Source organism: Crocodylus siamensis, chromosome 2 (genome assembly GCF_052110815.1).
Source record: "Crocodylus siamensis isolate JL-2025a chromosome 2, ASM5211081v1, whole genome shotgun sequence".
NCBI lineage: Eukaryota > Metazoa > Chordata > Crocodylia > Crocodylidae > Crocodylus > Crocodylus siamensis.
In genome coordinates, this window is record NC_143396.1 from 127,434,463 (window position 1) to 127,453,313 (window position 18,851).

The 18,851-nt window shown below is 43.9% G+C and overlaps 1 protein-coding gene across 1 annotated transcript in view; it reads right to left on the reverse strand.

The window, feature by feature from the left end:
- Positions 1-18,851, reverse strand: part of HGSNAT (heparan-alpha-glucosaminide N-acetyltransferase) — a 29,169-nt gene that overhangs the window by 8,300 nt on the left and 2,018 nt on the right. Inside the window, exons 2-12 of the mRNA XM_090036790.1 lie at positions 18,178-18,293; positions 17,118-17,251; positions 15,248-15,369; positions 12,479-12,548; positions 10,518-10,587; positions 9,363-9,466; positions 6,703-6,779; positions 6,030-6,060; positions 4,896-5,056; positions 2,781-2,896; positions 1,639-1,760 (exon numbers count right to left, since the gene is read on the reverse strand). Coding sequence (XP_089892916.1) covers positions 1,639-1,760; positions 2,781-2,896; positions 4,896-5,056; positions 6,030-6,060; positions 6,703-6,779; positions 9,363-9,466; positions 10,518-10,587; positions 12,479-12,548; positions 15,248-15,369; positions 17,118-17,251; positions 18,178-18,293 — 1,123 coding nt within the window. The remainder of the gene's footprint in view (positions 1-1,638; positions 1,761-2,780; positions 2,897-4,895; positions 5,057-6,029; positions 6,061-6,702; positions 6,780-9,362; positions 9,467-10,517; positions 10,588-12,478; positions 12,549-15,247; positions 15,370-17,117; positions 17,252-18,177; positions 18,294-18,851) is intronic.

The following is an 18,851-nucleotide window of genomic DNA, read 5'->3' on the forward strand; positions in this document are numbered from 1 at the left end:
TCAAAGATTTTAACTTGGGAGATAGGAAAAAGCAGCAGGACAACACCAGCACCCAAGACAGATAGATGGCTTGCTGCCAGAGAAACAGAGCTGCTTAGATGGAGATTTCCATTGCGAACCACAAGAAGAAAGGAGCTAAAATGAGAAAGGTTATGGAACAGGCACAGCCAGACTCGGTTTCTAGCATCCCACAGGGCCACACCTCCATAAGTAAGGGAAATCCCAGGTTCTCTCAGGGAAGAAGACCTAAGACTCCTTAACAAGAGCAAGGGACATGCAGTCCCTCTACAACATGGGTATTTCTACACCTAGAATCATGTAACAGTAAGGCTGGAAGGGCCCTCAGGGAGTCATCTAGTACAACCCCCTGGCTCAAGGTAGAATCATCTCTGTCTAAACCACCCCAGACTAATGTTTGTCTAACTTTCACTTAAAATAGGCAAAGACAGAAGTTCTGCAACCTCTCTGGTAAGCTATTCCAGGGCTTAACCACTCTCATACTCATCCTAATATCCAACATAATTCTCCTGTGTTGCAATTCAAGCCCACTATCTCAGTATGTGCCTGAACACAAAAGCAGCTGAAGGGACTTTGCTGCAACCAGGGCACTGATAGCAAGCATGGACAGCTACAGCCTGAAAGCTCAGAACTTATAAAATCAACGTATTATGCCATCACCCACTGCAGGAGGTTCCCCGTGCCTGCTGGAACATGCATGCTTTCAAGATCCTTCTCAGGAAGAAAGCCTCCGCAGGTATGTCTGCACTACTTCTGTGGTTCTCCATAGATAACTGCCAAAAACAAAGCGCCTGCCATCCACCCTCAATCCATGCATGCCAAACCCAGAACTAAGGCAACAAGGAAGTTCTGGAAACACCCTCTCTTGAGGTCTCTGCCTTGGCCATGCTTGTGAACAGCAATGTACTGGGGGAGCATTGTGAGTGGTCTCTAAAAGGTCCTCACTACCTCCACTCTGGGTTTGCAATATGTGGAGCAGAAGCAGGTGGGTAAGGCTTCATTTTCAGCAGCAGACTCAAGACCACCATGGGAGCAGTGTAGATGTGCCCCTCATTTCCCTACCTCACAAGCATCTGGGTGATGTGTGGTGTTCATATACAGCTCTGCAAGAACCTCAGGGAAATTTTGAACCTGTTTCATACCTACCCAGGGGCAATAAAGATGTCAGTCTTATCAGATATTTCACTTCAACAAGGGAAAGAAGATTATCCTGTGAAAATCCCTCTCCAACTGAACACAAAGCCTATCCTCTTCAATCCTCCCTACCAATTCGGAGCTAGAAACACTGGGTGGGAGCTCTGCATTGCAGGCTATCTGAAGGACCACCTGGCTCACTTGTTGCAGAACTGTAACATGAGAAATGTACAGAGGTATTTTAAGATGTTCTGGAATAAATCAATACTGCTTTCCTCCTGGTACAACTTCAGCTGATTCCATGGGTTGGGACCATGTATATCTTTATGCTTGTGTTTTGTCCTGGGATAAAAACAGCAATCCCAGCACAAAAGCATGACAAATGCTGCGTCTGTTCACATCCTGACAAACATTCCCCAAACATATCAAAAAAGCCCCAATGTTTCAGAAGCAGAACCTGAAGGGAAGTCCAGGCATGACACTTACTGGGGGCAGCCAGGTACCTCTAACAGGAAGGTCAGACACAGCCAAATTGCTTCCAGTGCCAGAATGAAAAGCCACTGTGGCCAGTAACACAGAATATCCTGAAAAGCAGAATATGGCATCTCCTGCAAGAGAGGGAGGGAGGAAAAGAAATATGATGAACCAGCATATAAATATTGTCCATGAGAAGAACCATCTAACAGTGTGTAAGTGGTTGGCATTATAGGCAGTCAGGAGTTAATGACCACAGAGGATTTTGCAAGACTTCCTATTTTTATTTTAGTATCTTGTTTTTCCTTTCCCCTTTATTAAGTTAAAGCAAGCAAATGTTTCTGAAGCTGAAATTTGCCAGGCTTGCTTTCAAAAAGAACAGTCTGTTTCAGATGCCTGAGCAAAATCCTGTCTGCAGATTTTAAGTCAAATGATACATAATCACAACCTATTTTACCTCATTATAAAAAAGAGAAATGCTAGCCAGCCTTCAGAGGCGGAAATCTGAAACACTGGACTCAGCACAGATAAGGTCCTCACTTAGCTTACTGGGTGGGAAGGGAGAGTAAAATAAAAGCATCTAAAGAAATTAGGAAAAGTCATGCTCGGGGTGTATCTGGTAAACTCGTAAACGAGAGCAGAACCCTGAACATTTTGTGACATCGCCGCCTGGTCTCTCTGTCCAGCCTGACAGACAACAGGCTAGTCAGGCTCCCCCAGAGACAATGCTAGCAGATGGGGAAGCACTGGGAACACTTAATCCCTTAAAACAAAGAATATATACAATCCATGTTCAAAAAATCACAGCTGCATTTTTCAGCAATGCTGGAACCAAAGAGGCACTAACTGTGGAACAGAAAGGACCCTTAAAATCCTCCATAAGCCAACTAAGTAGGCCTGACAGGCAGAATTGCTATAACAACCTCCTGCTGCTAAACTCACTGCAGCCCCCTTTGGCAGCTCTGCAAAATTTAGCAAAATGTGAAATGTTTTACACTGCATCTTCCAAACCCACATGCTGAGCAAGGAAACAGTGGCAGCACCGCAGGAGACAAAACCTCTTTGATGGCAGACCACTTGCAAAACAAGTAAATGAGATGGTGCTGGGTCTCCCGTACCACTTACAATCTCCCTCCCATCTCAGGCCCACTCACCAAGTTCTCACTCGTAGCCACGATCCTGGCAAAAAGGAGTTCCATGATAGCAACCACCAGGTAGGTAAAGCCCAGCCTCTGAAGCACACCTGGGATCCGCAGGCTGTCCCAGGACACTACGGCAGACACAGACACAGTCTAAGAGAGAAGCCAGCTTCAGGTTCTTCTCTACACATAGGAACTGCACTACTTCAGAGACAGGCAGACAGATTACTCCTGAGGGTGTCATGGTCTGGTTATGCAGGAGTAAGTCTCTGTGCCTCATAGGGGCACTATCATGGGTCTCCAAGAGCCTCATACATATTCACACTTTTAAGTCTCCCAATTCGCCAGGTGATGGGAACTTTAATCAGTCCCGGCCCAAAGAGGTGTGCAGTCTCTAGAACTGCATGCATCTCAGGCAAGGGAGTGTACTCTAGAGTCCCAAAGACATAGGTGCTCCCCAAACACCTCTGTCCAAAACTGCTGTGCTCCTCCAGCTAACCTACACCTTGCCCCTCTCCGACCAGAGTCCACAAGATGTGATGGGCAGGTCAGTACAGTACAGTGGGGAGGGGCTGGCTGCACTGGGATGAGGTGGAGGGATCCAGAGGGTTTCAGAAGGCCCATGGCAAAGCCAAATGAGTTAGAGAAAAGAAGCACATTGAGAGGGACTGCTGCATTTTCTGGAGTAGAACCAGAAGGGAGCAGACCCTAGGCCATGGGGTGAATGGGGAGTTGCAGTGGGTTCAAGTAAAGGCCTGTGTACTCCAGACCAAGGTGGACCTAAAGGCTCATCAAGCTCCCCAGGGAGCCAGACTGAAAAGCCTGCAGCAGATTCACAGATATTGAAAGAGCAAACATAGCTGATCCCCTGAGCTGTGAAGCCAGGCTCTAGAAAGCTTCTAGAAAGCAGTAAAAGGAGGCACCTGGTGCTCTCACTGCATTGCCAGGTTCAGGGACTGACAGTGTTGCCAGGATTTACTTCAGTTTTCAACCAAGCCCACCTCACAGCTGGGCGGAGGAGGTGGGTAAAGATCAGGGCTGTCCCATGATAATCAAACACTGTGTATCTTGCTTCATACACAACTATATAACCTTAAATATGTGTTCCTACTCCAGGCTGTTACTTTCCAAGTAGCGTCTCACCTTCCTGCAACTTCACAACACTATGCCTGTTCTTCTTGCAAAGACACAAAAGTTTAAAGGCAAGAATGTGAATGAGTCTCTTACGGCACCTATACACACACGTCAGACACGTCTGTATCTGCTGAAGCATGTTAATTCACGTGCTCTAGCAGCCTCTGCATCACATGTATTCAGCATCCCCACATTTCAAAATGGTGGTTGGGTTGCTTTAACTAAAGCTTGTCAATTGTGCTTTAATTAAAGCACCCCGACCACCATTTTGAAGTGCAGGAACGCCAAATACACATGAAGCTGAGGGTGCTTTAATGAGAGCTCCCCCCAACTCCCACCCCAGGGCACATGCATAAACACCCTTATAGACTGGATATCTTTCTGGAAAATACGTTTTAGTCAGCTAGCTATAGACTCACTATAGAAATACATTAAATAAATTTTTGGCCCATGTTATTCAAGAAGTCAGAAGAGATGATTCAATTACCTGTTCTGGCCTTAAATCTATGAATGCAAGTAAGGAGGATTCTTAAAACACATATCGTACATTTATCTACACATTTTAACAGCTCATCATTATAGATCACAGGCTTGGACACAGCACAGCTTTAAATTGATGTCACTTGCCTTTGTGTAAATATGAAGCAGATATAGAACACAGGGCTAAATGCTGGAATAAATACATTGAATTCAGTGTAGTTACCCTGGGAAAAAATCAGGCTACCCTGGAATCTGTTCCAAATTCTGATATAACCCACATGGGTATATAAAACCATTGGAAACTAGACTGTCGTAAAAGTGCTGTGCGCCCAGCCCCTATACCATACTACTGGTGACAAGTAACATAACATTACAGCACATTCAGAGACTTATGCTCTTTAGCATGTTCCTGGGACAGAGAAGAGACTGAAAGTAGATTCTTTCTGCAAGGGATAAAACTGGGGGGAAGCACATCTGTGAAAAGTTAACAAAAGCAAACAAGCAGGCTCTACTTACTAGGTCCAAGGCAATAGTTGGGATTCACGACAACGACGCCAATGAGGAAGAGCAAAAAACTCCTCCAGAGAATTTTCCCCAGTGCTTTCCACTTTGAACATCCCCGCCTCAGCAGTGAGCTCAGAGACAGTGAAATGGAGCTCCCCATGATAAATACAAACCTACAAAACCAGGTAGCAGTGAAATGAATCAACAGTGGGAAAAAACACAAATGTCTAATTCACAAATTCTTCAGGTACCAAATATTAATGCTCTATTTGTGTCATTTTCTAAGGAGAGCCAAAAGAAATCAACCCATCTTGAATAAAAACTGGCCGTTTACTTAGCTATACCGAGAGGAATATTAGAAAACTAAGTCCACATCACATCTTTATCCTCCTTACACCAATAAGATGAAGGCACTGAATCCAGGGAAGTAATGGTGTATGTCAGGCCTTTTTGTGGTATGAATGTTTTAGCAAATAGAAAAATCACATTGCCTATGATAAAAATCAGTATTTTGACTAGAGAAAAGCTGAGCCACAAGGCTAGGGTCTGGATTTGCACTTCAGTATGATCTGCCCCTAGGTTTGGAACAAGGGAATCATCAGGCTGGATCAGACCCACGGTCCATCATAGCCCACCATTCTGGATCAGGCAGAAGGCAATACCCAATGCTTCAGAGGAAGGCAGCTATAGCATGATCTGCCTCAGAAAGATATCAGCCTCTGCCCAATTATGAAGAGGTTGGCTGAATCCAAATGCCTCTTTTTTTACCCATTTTACCTTTCCCATACCTTGGCCAAAAACATCCTGTGGCAATGAGGTCCACAGATTCATAACCGAGTGAAAAAGTATTCCCTTCACCAGCTCTGAATTTGCTTCAGTACTGAAAGTCCCCATGTCCTTGTGCTAAGAGACAGGGAGATAGAGATGATTCCAATAACCAGATATAGCATGGTGCCCTTGTAAAGGCCAACATAAACCATGATGTCATCCACCTTGGCCCTGACCAATTTTCACATATCACCATCTAACAAAACACCACTCCTCAAAATGCATTTTCCAAATGGGTTTGAGCTGTTCTGAAACGACACGGTCCACTGCAGGACTCTTTTAAACTTACCTTCAAAACTATTCATCACAAAGACTTACCATGGAAATACAAGATCAGCCACTGTTAATCCTACAAAGAAACAAAAAAAGATGGGTTATTTCCCTTAAAAGAATGAACTTCCCAAGTCTCTGAAGGAGCTGCAGAGCACTTAAAATTATTTGACAGACACATTCTTCAGCTGCAATCTATTAAAAGCTATTAACAACTAATTACTCTGTTGGTTAGACCTATTTGATCTGTCCCTTGTGTTGTTTTCTGAAACACTGTCTGAAACAGTAGCTGTGTCATAATAAGATTTCTGATGAGGGATCTTCACTGCTGTCTATCAAAGCAGCACAGCTGCTGAATGCATGGTTGTCATTGACTGCATGTCTGTAAAGCATCTAGTTTGCTGGTACTCTGAACTAGTTGTGCCCTCTAGGCCCAGTCACAGTATAATTATTAAATAAAAAGCAAAAACGTATGATCAAAGGTGGAAGCTGAAAAGTCATGCACAGATTTCTATATGATACTTTCCCAAGATTGTCTCCTATCAAGAACAGCCAGTATTCCTCTTCTTAGGTATTATGGGGCCAGACCCTTCATTGATGAATATTGGCACAGTTTCTCTGGTGTTGATAGAGCTACATCGTTATACACTAGTTGCGAAGCTAGCCTTGCCAGTCTATTTCTATGACTAAAGTCTGGATTACTGTTCAAAGTATACTCTACCATTCCAGCTCTGATGCTTGAAGAACCAATATTTTCCTCCTCCATAATTAACAAATATCATTATGATAAGAGAGAGCCTAAGAAAACATAGAAGATAATAAAAATAAATATACAGGATTATAAAGCAATAAACTACAAATGCAAACTCACAGTTATATTTATCCTATTAAAATATGTTTAAATGTTTCTCCTTTTAAACATAATTATAAGCAAAACACTTAAATTTCCTGTGCAGGGGACACAGGTTCAGAGGAAACTGAATTATAAGGGCATTTGAAAAAGTTACATTACTAAGCATTAGTGTGATGTTTTTCCCCATATTCCCATTATGTGAACAATGAAGGAACTACAGACAGGCATCACTTGGTCTGCACTACTGACTTCTCATACTCTTTCAACCAATACAGCTTCCAAATGTTTCAGGAAGTCCAGGAGCTAGCTGCCTGATGGTTTTTCTGATAAAAAAAGACCCCCTAGATTGTCAGATCCCTAAGTCACTGTATTCACTGAATACAGCAATTAATTCTACGTACTTCAGAAACTTCATTCAGCAAGGTGTGGTCAACCATCTGAAAATGAGGAATAAGTATCATTCCTCCCACTGTAGAGCAGTTAAATAACAAAAAGAACAGTTATGACAAAAAAATTCTGGACTAGGGAGGTGGACAGATAAGTCATGTTTTTACTTATATAACCCTCCATGAAGAAAGAAGAATTATTTTGTAAAATAAAAGGAAGTGTAACTCATAATCATATGATGCTTCCCTTGAAAAAGGAAATGTCAGGAAAAGCTTCTTGTCAGCAAGATGTCAACCTCTGCAATATGCAAGAAGAAAGGGTTTGGGTTTTTTTGGTAATGTCTTTTATAGGATCAACAGAATATCTAGAAGAGATGTTAGATAAGCTTTCCAGCATAAAGTGTCCTTTTTCCACTCTATACACTGTATCAGTTAAGAGTCATTGCCAAAAATATGCTTGCCTCTCAAATACTTCCTTGGCTCACATATTTCCCCAGCTACAATAACACTCTGGGCACATCCCCACGAGTCTGCACATGTGGTTTGTGGCACAGCAAGCCACACACAGCACACATATACCCATGTGCTGCACTGTTTATTTGCAGCGCATTTTTTTTTTGACACTGGGAGATCCAATATCAAAAAAAAAAAAACACTACTAAAAAAAGTGGTATGCCACATGTGGCAGCAGCACATGCTGCCAGAAACTGGAGCCTGGCCAGCCAGAGCCATGCTGTGGCTGCCAGCTCAGTATCAGTTGCCCGGGAGGCCCCCCAGGACTCCAGATAAGGCTGCTTGGGCCAGCACAGGTGCTGGCCCCAGCCTCCCCTACCCCACCTGGGTCCCTTTTCCACATGCCAAAATGCACATGCAGAGGAGTATCTGGGGACAAACAACATCAGCACAAATACGTGCCACTGCTATTTGTCCTGCGAGAACGGCAAGCCCCTGCACGTGCATGCTCATGAGGACATGCCCTCTAAGTCTACTCTGCAATACTCTCTTGAGAACAGCTGTGGAAGGGCTCACAAGGTTGGCACATTTAGAGCAAACTACAAAGACACAGAGAAAGGCACAACAAGGAACAACTCTGACGAGGAGGGAAGGGACATCCTCACAGAGCAGGGCGCATCAATTGGGGGTATGCATACCCCAAGGGGTACTTGGAAATGGGCTAAGGGGTATACATGGGTGGGCAGAGACAAGGCACTGCCACCCACCACCCGTGCCACCACCACCCAAAAGCAGGGCTGGCAGGGCAAAGGCAAGGGCTCCCCTCTGCAAGCCGCACAGGCACCACCTGGCCAGCTTGATGCCGGGGGGGGAGGTGTAAGGAAACTTGCACACAGCAGCCACCGCTGCTGCCACATACAAGCCACTCCCAGCTCCGGGTCTCACCACCACCCCTCTCCCTCATTCCCTGTCTGGCCACCGCCACCCTCCTCCCCTCACTCCACCAGAAGTATACCCAGAAGGGGTATACTCCTTAAAAAAGGTTGAAAACCCATCACAGATTTTTAGTTTGCTAGCTTATACACACTGCTCACCCATGGCACAGGGCCAGTTGCAGGCTGGATCCGGCTCCCAGACTCACTCCCTTCACCCACCCCCTGCATACCTGATCTGCTGGCTGCTCCAACTGGTTTGGGACCCAGGCTGTGTGCAGTGCAGATCCCAAAGTGCCCAGAACAAGCATGATGTGTATTACAGTCCAGCCAGAGCAGCATGCAATCACTGCCCCATCATGACTGGGCTGCACTGTCTGTTCCAGCTGCTGTGGAATCAATGCTGCACGCAGTGCAGGGTCCAGACCAGCTGGAGATGCCACCAGGTCAGGTACGCTGGGGGAGAGGGAAGATGAAGGGGTCCATGGACTAGACCCAGTGAGCCACTCAGGCTGGTTGAGTTTGACACCTTTGGACAAAGAGAATCATGAGCTCACAAAAACTTGTGCATGTCTGATTCAGTTAGTCTATAAGGTGCACCTCTACCTTGCCTTCTGCCTGACTTCAGACTAACATGGCTAACTACTGTTCTGTTCCCTCAGAGTGAAAGTTTCTTACTGTGACCATAATGTCACTCATTCAAACTTAGAAAAGCTTTGAGTTGAGCGATACAAAAGCCGCTGCAGCTGCAATTTACCCTCGGAATGTGTCAAGGGAGCGCAGGCGCCTCTGGGAGACACTCCACACACTCGTACCATGGTCACCAGTAACAGAATCTGCTCCAGTTGGGGATCCCAGCTCCTTTGAAACAGAAACAATACATAAAAGGAAAGTGCTAGGTGGCACCTACAACTCTGAAGTCTTGACCTTTTGGACAACCGAACTCGCAAGCTGAGGCCTTGGGATTTGAAACGCTTTTAATTCCTGTAATTTTATTTTTCCGATTTCTCTCCTCCTTTCTCCACCACATTTCTTCCCACATTTCTCATTTTGTACTTCTTCCCAACAGGGGCTCGATCACACTGCTAGACCTGTGCTGCTCCTTTAACTAGGGTGGGAAGAATAGTCTTGTGAACACCACACTGGACCATGGCTGGATTCACGTCCAAGGTTAGACAGAGTCATAGTGTGATTTCAGGACAATTGTTCAATTTACCCTGGACCTCAGTTCCCCAAGTGTAAAGAAAATACTTATTTTAAAGTATCTCACGCTATTGTTTCAGGGACAAAACTATGAGATCCTCAGACACCACAGCAATGAAGACCTGGTGAGAACCCAAGCTATTCACAGAAGAAAAAGAGTGCACTGTCGGACAGTTGCATCTAGGGTGGACCAAACACACCGGCCAGAGTTGGATCTCATTTACACCTGTATAAATAGAGTGATTCCAGTAAAGTCTGATCTTCCAAGGGGTTAACACTGCAGAATTAGGTCCCAACACTTTCAGGCTCTGGTCTTCCACAGAGAAGTCTGACCTGATTTGAGATCATCCCCCTAACTGCCTGTAGCACTGGAAGGAGACAAAGAACTAGAGGTGCTTTCCCTCTTTCACTGTCCCTGTCACAAGGGGTTATTCTTTCAATGGCATATTTCTTTCACTGAAACTAAAGAACAGTAAAAGCTGACTGAATAGAAGCCAGAAGGTTGATCTAAATTAAACCTGGGTGCAGAGCCCCATGCAGTTCTCTCTACAGACTGAAAGAGCTGTCTGTCCTCATTGCACCAGTTGTCAGGGAACACACTAATGCAAGGGATGTGGCTGCCAATTTACTGAATCCCCAAAAGGGCTAACTGATGTGAGCTCTGAGTGTGAAAACACAGACAGCGAATAAGTACAGTCAAGTAACTCACAGAATTAATGAGACGGTCAGTTTCTCTAGGGTTCAGTTTCTTATGAAGCCAGTTCTTCACTGGATCCATGCTGTGAATTAACAACAATTAACCAAAATCATAATACGTCTTATTTATCATGAATACCAAATTATACCTTGATCACAAAGTAAGTTGGAGTAGTATACATCAAAGGCTGAGATAGTCTCTATTGCAAAAAAGGCTTTCACTAGGTAAAATGCTAATACAGACACTATGCAAAAAGCTTTGTAAAAAAGACTTAAGCTGGCAAAGTCAAACATACAAAAGTTAGGAAATACCAGAATTAAATTGATCCATGCAGCTCTAATTCTGCACAGACATTATGGTAATGATCAAATAACTACATGATCACAAGCTCCAAGCATGGGGGTAGGGTACAGTACAGTTGCAACTTACGCGTATTTAACTTACACGAATTCAGCTTTACGTGCTCGGCTGCTGGGGCTGGCTGCCAGGTGCCGGCTGGGGCATGGCACGTAGTGCGGCGCCGCACCATGTGGTATTGCCTGCATGTGCCGGCATGACTGGGGGACTCGCACTCAGCTGGCTGCCCTGGCAGGATGAGGTGACAGAGGACGAGAGGGGCGAGAAGTGCGTACCATTACGCAGCTGTTGCACTGCACGGCACCACAGCTCCCTTGTCCGGGCCCGGTGGCAGTGCCGGCTGCTCGGCGCCGAAGCCTGGCAATTTCAGCCATACACGATTTCAACTATACACGCCGACTTTGGAACGTAACCCCCGCATAAGTTGCAATTGTACTGTAATTTCTTTTGTTTGCACATAGGACAGCCTGCCTCATTCAGTGTACAGGATAGAGAGCTATATGAAAATAAAGCATGTGTTTAAATCCCAGTGAAGTCAGCGGGATTTAAATTCATGCTGAAGTACTATCCTGAACTTTTCTGAATATGAGGCATTTCTGAATCAGGGCATCCACATTGTTAACACCAGTGATGAACTGAAAGACTGACTGTATTAAACTCCACTACAGTGGATCCAGTTGGAGTATTTCAACACTTTGAAAACAGTAACTATATGATAGTAAAATAACAAGCATCTGAACTGTTGTGCAGGACCCCTGAAGCAAAGTATAGCAGTTTCTTGGAAAAGCAATAAAGTTATATGCTTAAGTTCTTTTCTGAACAGAGGCTAACATTCTCCCTACTTATTCAATCTTCCTCCTGTTTCTTGTGCTGAAGTCCAACATGGCAAGTAAAATACAACAAATTACTTGGCATGAAATGAACTGCTATTCATTCAGCAACATAACAGATATAAGGCAATGAACTTAGGAGTTGGAAAAAGGGAACAGAACAGCAGCCTGGCAAACATGGCTGAGGCAAGAGGAATGCTATCCTCCTGACGGTATACTAGACACCTGCCCCAGCACTGGCTAACAAAGCCTTTTGTAAGAAAGAATTTGTTAATTCTCTAAAGCCTATTTTAATCATTGGCCCTTCAGTGAGGCTGGACACTAGTGCCTGTCAGTGATAAATTGTGATGCAAAGGTCCCACAGCACCAATGGCTGGCAGACCATTGAGATATCCAGTCATTACCAAGACAAAAGAAAAAGGTTAGGTCCCATTATCACCTTTGTGAATCACCCAGTTTCACCCTGTTCCCATCATCTCAAAGTAGCACTACTCCATTCAGTCAGAGGTCAATTTGTCTAATACATTTCTTGTTCTCAAATTAAAACCTTGGCTTAGCCTTTGAAAGACAGTTTAAAACCAGACCCTAAAGAGGTGCAAACTAATACAATTCTACATCTTCACCAAAAAGAAGGACCTAGTTTATAAACTACAAGTCCATGACTATGGCTCTCAGGTGCTATCACAATACAAATAATAATTCTAGCAAGCATGCTTTAATCTGCAACAAAAATCCAGGAAGCTCTCCCTCATACACAGGGTTGTTTTACAGATTATGTGAACTTACTTTATAAAAAAGTGTCCCAAAGTCAAGATGCTGAGGATTCCCATATAAATAAGGAATGCGTACAGGATAGCTGTATGAAAAAAAAAAAAAAAAAAAAAAAGACGGCTCATCTAATAGAAACAACAGGCACCCTGGGCCAGATACACTGATGCATTATACTGAACCAAACACTGCAGAAACAAAGTAGTGATTCAGGCCCCCTGTACAGTACTGCAATCTGCATAGTACTGTAATCTGAGAAAGCTCCAGCCAAAAAGAAAGGACATTAGGTTGAAGTGCAGCCTCTTGAGAGTAAATTTCAGTGTAAACAGAAGCAAAGCAACCAAATTACAAATACAGTTGTAGCAGAGTGGCTATGGAAATAATCAGTTTGGTATCAGCTGTAATGGATAACTGGCCAAATTAAGCAGCAGCATGAATGTAGAGTAAGGGAAGCAAGGATGACGCACTGAGTTTGTATATGGGGGATTTCTCTATAAAGTTTTAGGGACAGGAAGGATCAAAGAACCATCTCTTACAAGGATTAAGAATGAAGGAAGATACTGATTAGAGTTTGGAATGGTTCTGGGAAGAAGATGAGGGGAAGAATGAGACAAAAGGCATTAAAATAGAAGTAAAGGGGTTAGTAGAAAAAGTATGAAAAAGGGGTTTAAAATTCTGGCTGGAAGCAAGACATAATTATGGGATACTGGAAAAAAGGAACTTGGGTGCGCATGCACATGTGTGCAGGTGCGTGCATCTGCATGTGTGTAGAAGAGAGAATCAGGATCTAAAACTTCAAACACAATGTGAGTACATGCCTTCTGACATTTATTGCTTATTTGAGCCTGTCTTCTCCAAGCTTATTTGAGCCTGATTCCAAGCTCTCTGGAGCACAGATGGGGTCATATTTATGATTCATGCATGACCCCTGCAGAAAGCTATGGGGTCCCAAGGCTTCTAGGTACTGATGTGACATACTAAAATAGAAGACAAAGTGCAAGAGCAGGCCAGTGATATTTCCCTGTAAATTCACTGTAATAGCCTCGTAAGGGGTGGGAGATTGTGCCATCCCAGGTTTTGCATACAGTCCTCTCTATGGGACAGGTCACAGTCACAGAGCAAAAGGAAGCCATCCCAGAGGGAATTCTAGTGAAAGAGCATTGCCAACTCTGCTTTTAAGGCCTAGGACAAGAGTTTCACTCTCCTCACTTGGGACATGCCTGGCTCACAGCAGTTCTCAAATGACCTTCTCTGGTATCCAGCAAGACAGGGTTGTGGCAGTAAAGTTTCCAGGGGGATGTGGAAGTACATACATCCTCTTTTCCCCATTTGAGAAGAAAAATGCCTCCACATCTCTCAGTGTTGGAAGTGTTTTTGAAAAACACAACTGGGAAGACATGATACAGATTAAAAATAGCACCCTATGGGCAAGTGACTATGCATTTTAAATATGGGCAAGGTTTTTGATCTGGTGTGGCCTGCCCAAGGGAGAAGTCAAACATCAAGTCAAGAAACATAAGGAGAGAGGAAAACAAAAATGCTGTAACCAGGTCAAGAACATGGTGAAGTATCTGTTGAGGTATCAGCCAAGGAGTTCTGTGATGGCCTTCATGAAAACACACTGTTGAAAGGTGGAGGCAAAGGCCAGTCTGAACAGGGTCAATAAGAGACTTTGCAACAAGGAAAGTAGAGGATGGAATCCTAAGCAGCTAGAGGGGGAGAAGCCGGAGAGGGCAAAGGAAGATTTTGTCTTAAAATGGGGAGATGGAGACATATTTGAAGATCAAGAAGTGTGGTGAGCAGAAGTTAAAAAGGAAAAGGAAAAGAGAAAGAAAGTTGTTAGAGAGGAGAAGAGGTGATAGGATTAGCAGTGGTAGGAAGTGGGTAGCAGATAAAACATGTCTACATGTTAATGAACATGTCTACATGTTCATTAATGTGCTTTAGGTAATACGCATTAAATTGAGTACCTCCATTGTGAGGTACTAGAAAAATGGGGAAACCTAGAGCAAACCCTAGGGATCTTCAAAAGAAGATTGGATGCACACCCTGCTAGGGTTATTTGACTTCAGCAATCTTTCCTTCTCAGAGCAGGGGGGCTGAGCCCAATTATCTCACAAGGTCCCTTCCAGCCCTAAACTTCTGTGAATCTGTGAGCATTAGCCTACTTTGATGTGCATTAGCTAAAGGGCATGGCTTTGTAGTGATGCCTTAATGCTCATTAAAATAGGCTAATGTGCATTAAAATGCATGTGGAGCTGCGCACTTAATGTCTAAGAAAGAGAGCTGAATTTGAGAGAACTGGGGGGCATCTAAAGAAGGGGATTATTGTCACAAATCATATGACAATATCTAAAGAAAACTGAAGAATCTTGGGTCAAAAGGAAGGCAAAGGAAGAAAGAAGAAGGATCTGAAGAGAGAGCTGAAGCCAGAGGGAGAGCAATGAAGGATGGAAGGAACGTGGCCCAACAGGGCAGAGAAAGAAAACTAGTCATCAAGGAAAAGGGCAGAAAAAGAAGGAAGAACATAGCTATCATGAAGGAAATTATTGTGGCCACTGGATTTACTCCAGATGTGAGTTATGTCAGTAACAGATGCTGTATGGCAAGAGAGCAGGAGCAAAGAGGGTGGATGCTAAGGTTGGGTAGAGGTTAGAGTGGACAGAAAATATTTAACTCAGGGATTCACTTAAAAAAAAGGCTAAAAAGACTTTTAAAAAAGGATCTTATCTAAAAGAAGAATACTTGCATTATACAAGTTAAAAAGGAAAATAAAGTGCCACATACGGAGGTTACTGTTGACAGGACTGGCATTGATGTCTATGGTGCAGGAGACATTTGTGGTGCTTCTGTAGAGCCTTTTTACCATGAGGGAATAGTTTCCAAACTCTCCAAAATGATAGTGGATCCTGAAAAAAAAAGTCAGGGGAAAACAGAAGAGAGCTGGAGCTACAGCATGCTGCATAGTTATAAGGCCATGCAGCAAGCACTGCTGGACTGCAGACCAGACAAAAAGTAACGTGAGCTGGCTGTGGAAATGGTGCCCTGGGAAGACAGACAGGAATATTCCAGGAAGTCCACAACCCATAACATCCTCCCTGAGTGGAGGAGAGGTGACCTTCTCCCCCACTCGAGCAAAAGAGAAAGTGCTTATAAGGGCTCAGAGCCCATCATGCCCACTCCAAGATTTCTATATTTCCTTTTCAACAGACTTTCCTATCACTTTCCACAGTCATTTCCATGTCAATGATCTCTTCAGTACAGAAAGTGCTACCCTCATTTTTCCATGGGGCTCTTCAGCCTGGAAAAGCTCAGGCTCAGGGGTGATCTGATGGCCACCTATAAGTTTATCAGGGGTGACAACCAGTATCTGGGGGAAGGTTTGTTCACCAGAGCGCCCCAAAGGATGATGAGGTCGAACGGTCAGAAACTACTACAAGCCCGTTTCAGGCTGGACATAAGGAAGAATTTCTTTACTGTCCGAGCCCCCAAGGTCTGGAACAGCCTGCCATCGGAATTGTTGCAAGCACCTACACTGAACATCTTCAAGAGCAAATTGGATGCTTATCTTGCTGGGATCCTATGACCCCAAGCTGACTTCCTGCCCTTTGGGAGGGGGGCTGGACTTGATGACCTTCCGAGGTCCCTTCCAGCCCTAATGTCTATGAAATCTATGAAATCTCAAACCCTGGATCAATGACTGTATCCACAAAAATGGCTGTTCACTCAACCTAGTATTTGCAGAGCACAATGATCTCTCTGCTCTGCATATTCCCCCCTCCAGCCCCCACATCAGTAATTCCAACTTAGTCCTCTCCCCATTTGCTTTCAACCCTCAGCATTTCCTCAGATTCCAGTCCACTTATGACCTTAACTACTCTACCTTTCTCAGTCCCCTCTTCCCTGCTCTCTTCCTCCTCTCTACTGACTCAATTATATGACTCCTCTCCACTTCTTCCTCCCACCACTACGGCCATCCCTTCTTGGGCCTAAACATGACACACCCCAAATCTGTCTCTGGCCCTCTGAGCTCTGGAAGTGCCCTGCAGTCACAGAAACTCCTATGTATGCTGATTCCTCTCTTCAACTCTACGACATTCCTTGCAATATTTTTCTTATTTCACTGATAACTGCATAATCCATTCTCAGAGCTTATTTGGTACTTTGGTTCCCTCCTAAAACCTTCGCCTTCCCTGAATAAGATCCCACTGACTTCTTTAAGGACAGAATTGACAAGACTTCCTTCCTTGAACTATTCCACTCTTCATACATCACCTGACTTTTAATCTGCAGGCTCAGAGCCAGGAACTCTAAATTCATGTGTCTTTTGTATAGCACATAGCAAAATGTGGTTTGATTTGGATAGGGATGATCGTGACTTAGGTAGGGGATTGGACAAGATGACCTCTAGAGGTCTCTTCCAGTCCTATTTCTCTATGATTTCTATTAAATGGACCCCACTTATGACTGAATCCTTTTGGTGCCTCTATAAAGTAAATAATATTTTGCAGTGATGCCACATACATTAAGCTGTAAGTCCAAACACACAGTACTAACTGTGATGGGAAAGCCACAGACATTAGGGACATGGCTGGTAAGAGATAGAACATTCAAGCACTAGAGGTTTCAACAGGTCATCTTCAGACCGGCTACAAACTTGCAAAGCTCTTTGCCATCTGACGTGCCATTGAGCTGGAGGGTGACAGGGTGCTGAGCATCCACTGCGACTTCCACTTGAGGCTTTCCTGAGGTATTGTTCATGGGCACCAACCCCAAGTACTGATACAAGCACTAGGAAACAACAAGCCAGAGCAAGGATTAAAAGAGAAAACACAATCCGATAATGATAAACAGAGCAAAGTGATTTCCATTTAAATAAAAACATTTAGAAACAAGAGTACAATGAAAGTCTGGCTTTACCAAAAACAAACAGTTAACTTCTCTTGTGAGCTGTAGCTGAAGGAAATACTACAGCCTAAATTAAAAAACAGAGCCTAAATCAAAGTATCTATGATGGGATTTTCAAAAATGCTCTTTCACTAGAACTAATATCCAGCAAAACAGATATAATTAATTTAATCATTAAAAAAGGCACTATCACAAGATAGTGTGGCTTTCCAGACCAGGTTAGAGTAAGACTCCATCTGGCCCAATAGCTTATCTCTAGCAGAGGTCAGTACTAGCTGCTTCAGAGGAACCTACAAGAATTCCTGAAGACAGCAGTTACAAAATAACTTGTCCATAGTAAGAACTGTCATCATAACTTGATTTATTTAGCACCTTTCTTTCTTTATTTAGCATCTTACCAAGCCTTAGCTTGTGCTCTGAAGCACAAGGACTTAAATATCTTTTAATCTTATGAACAAGCCTTAATGTCTTGTAGGAATCAGTCTCATGCATGTCTGTGGTTCCCAGGCTGAGTGTCCAGAATTGGGCTTTCAGCAGTGGAAGTCTGAGCGGGTAGGGAGAGCCAGGGTTCAAAAGGGAATTGAGAGAGGACCTACTGGAGGCTATGATGAATGTGAAAGGCATCTGCCTTCCCCAATCTGTCACTGATCTTTTTAGCTCATCTGAGAGACAGCTGAAAAACCAGGATTTTCAAAATATTTCCATAATTCCTTAGGTGAGTGAGTGCTAGTCCAGCACTGTATCCCCTGCAGCATCCTGCCGTCTTGAAAATAAAACCTTTTCTTACAAGCAGGGTGAAATTTCTTTACCTGGTGACAATAATCAGAAAGCCAGGAGACTGTCAAAACTTCATTGTGCAACTCATTGTGGATTAACAGCAAGGCCTGATCAATTTTCAGCATTGAAGGTCTCTTTCCAGCTACATCTGTTAAGAAGCAGAAACAGAGAGAATGCTAATATTTTGATAAGCATGATGTACTTGTGGCAACAAGGCAGTGAGAATCTTAACCTTTCTAAACTCAAGGGCACATCTGCTTACACTCAAGGCATCCCTTGGAAAATGCCAGCTCTGATTTTACTTACTTTTTTGACCACTGAAAAAAAACAGTAGAGCAATTCTTCTGCTGCAAAGAGATCAGAAAGACCACAAGGCAGAATGTTTTTTATTTTCTGGATTCCTTTTTGAAATCTCTGGGTTTATCATCTTGTGACTCGCATGTAGGTGTCTGCATGCCTAACAGTGCTAATATTGCATGGCACCCTTAAAAATATTGAGAGAGTCCAAAGGAGAGCCACACACATGACTAGAGGCCTAGAGAGCTAGTCATACAAGGAAAGGCTGAAAGACTTGGGACTGTTCAGCCTGGAGAACAGAAGTCTTAGAGACTTGGTGGCTGCTTATAAGTATTTAGGGGTGTACATCCGGGCCTGGGGGAGAATCTGTTCACCGAGGCCCCCCAGGGGAGGAAAAGAAACAATGGGC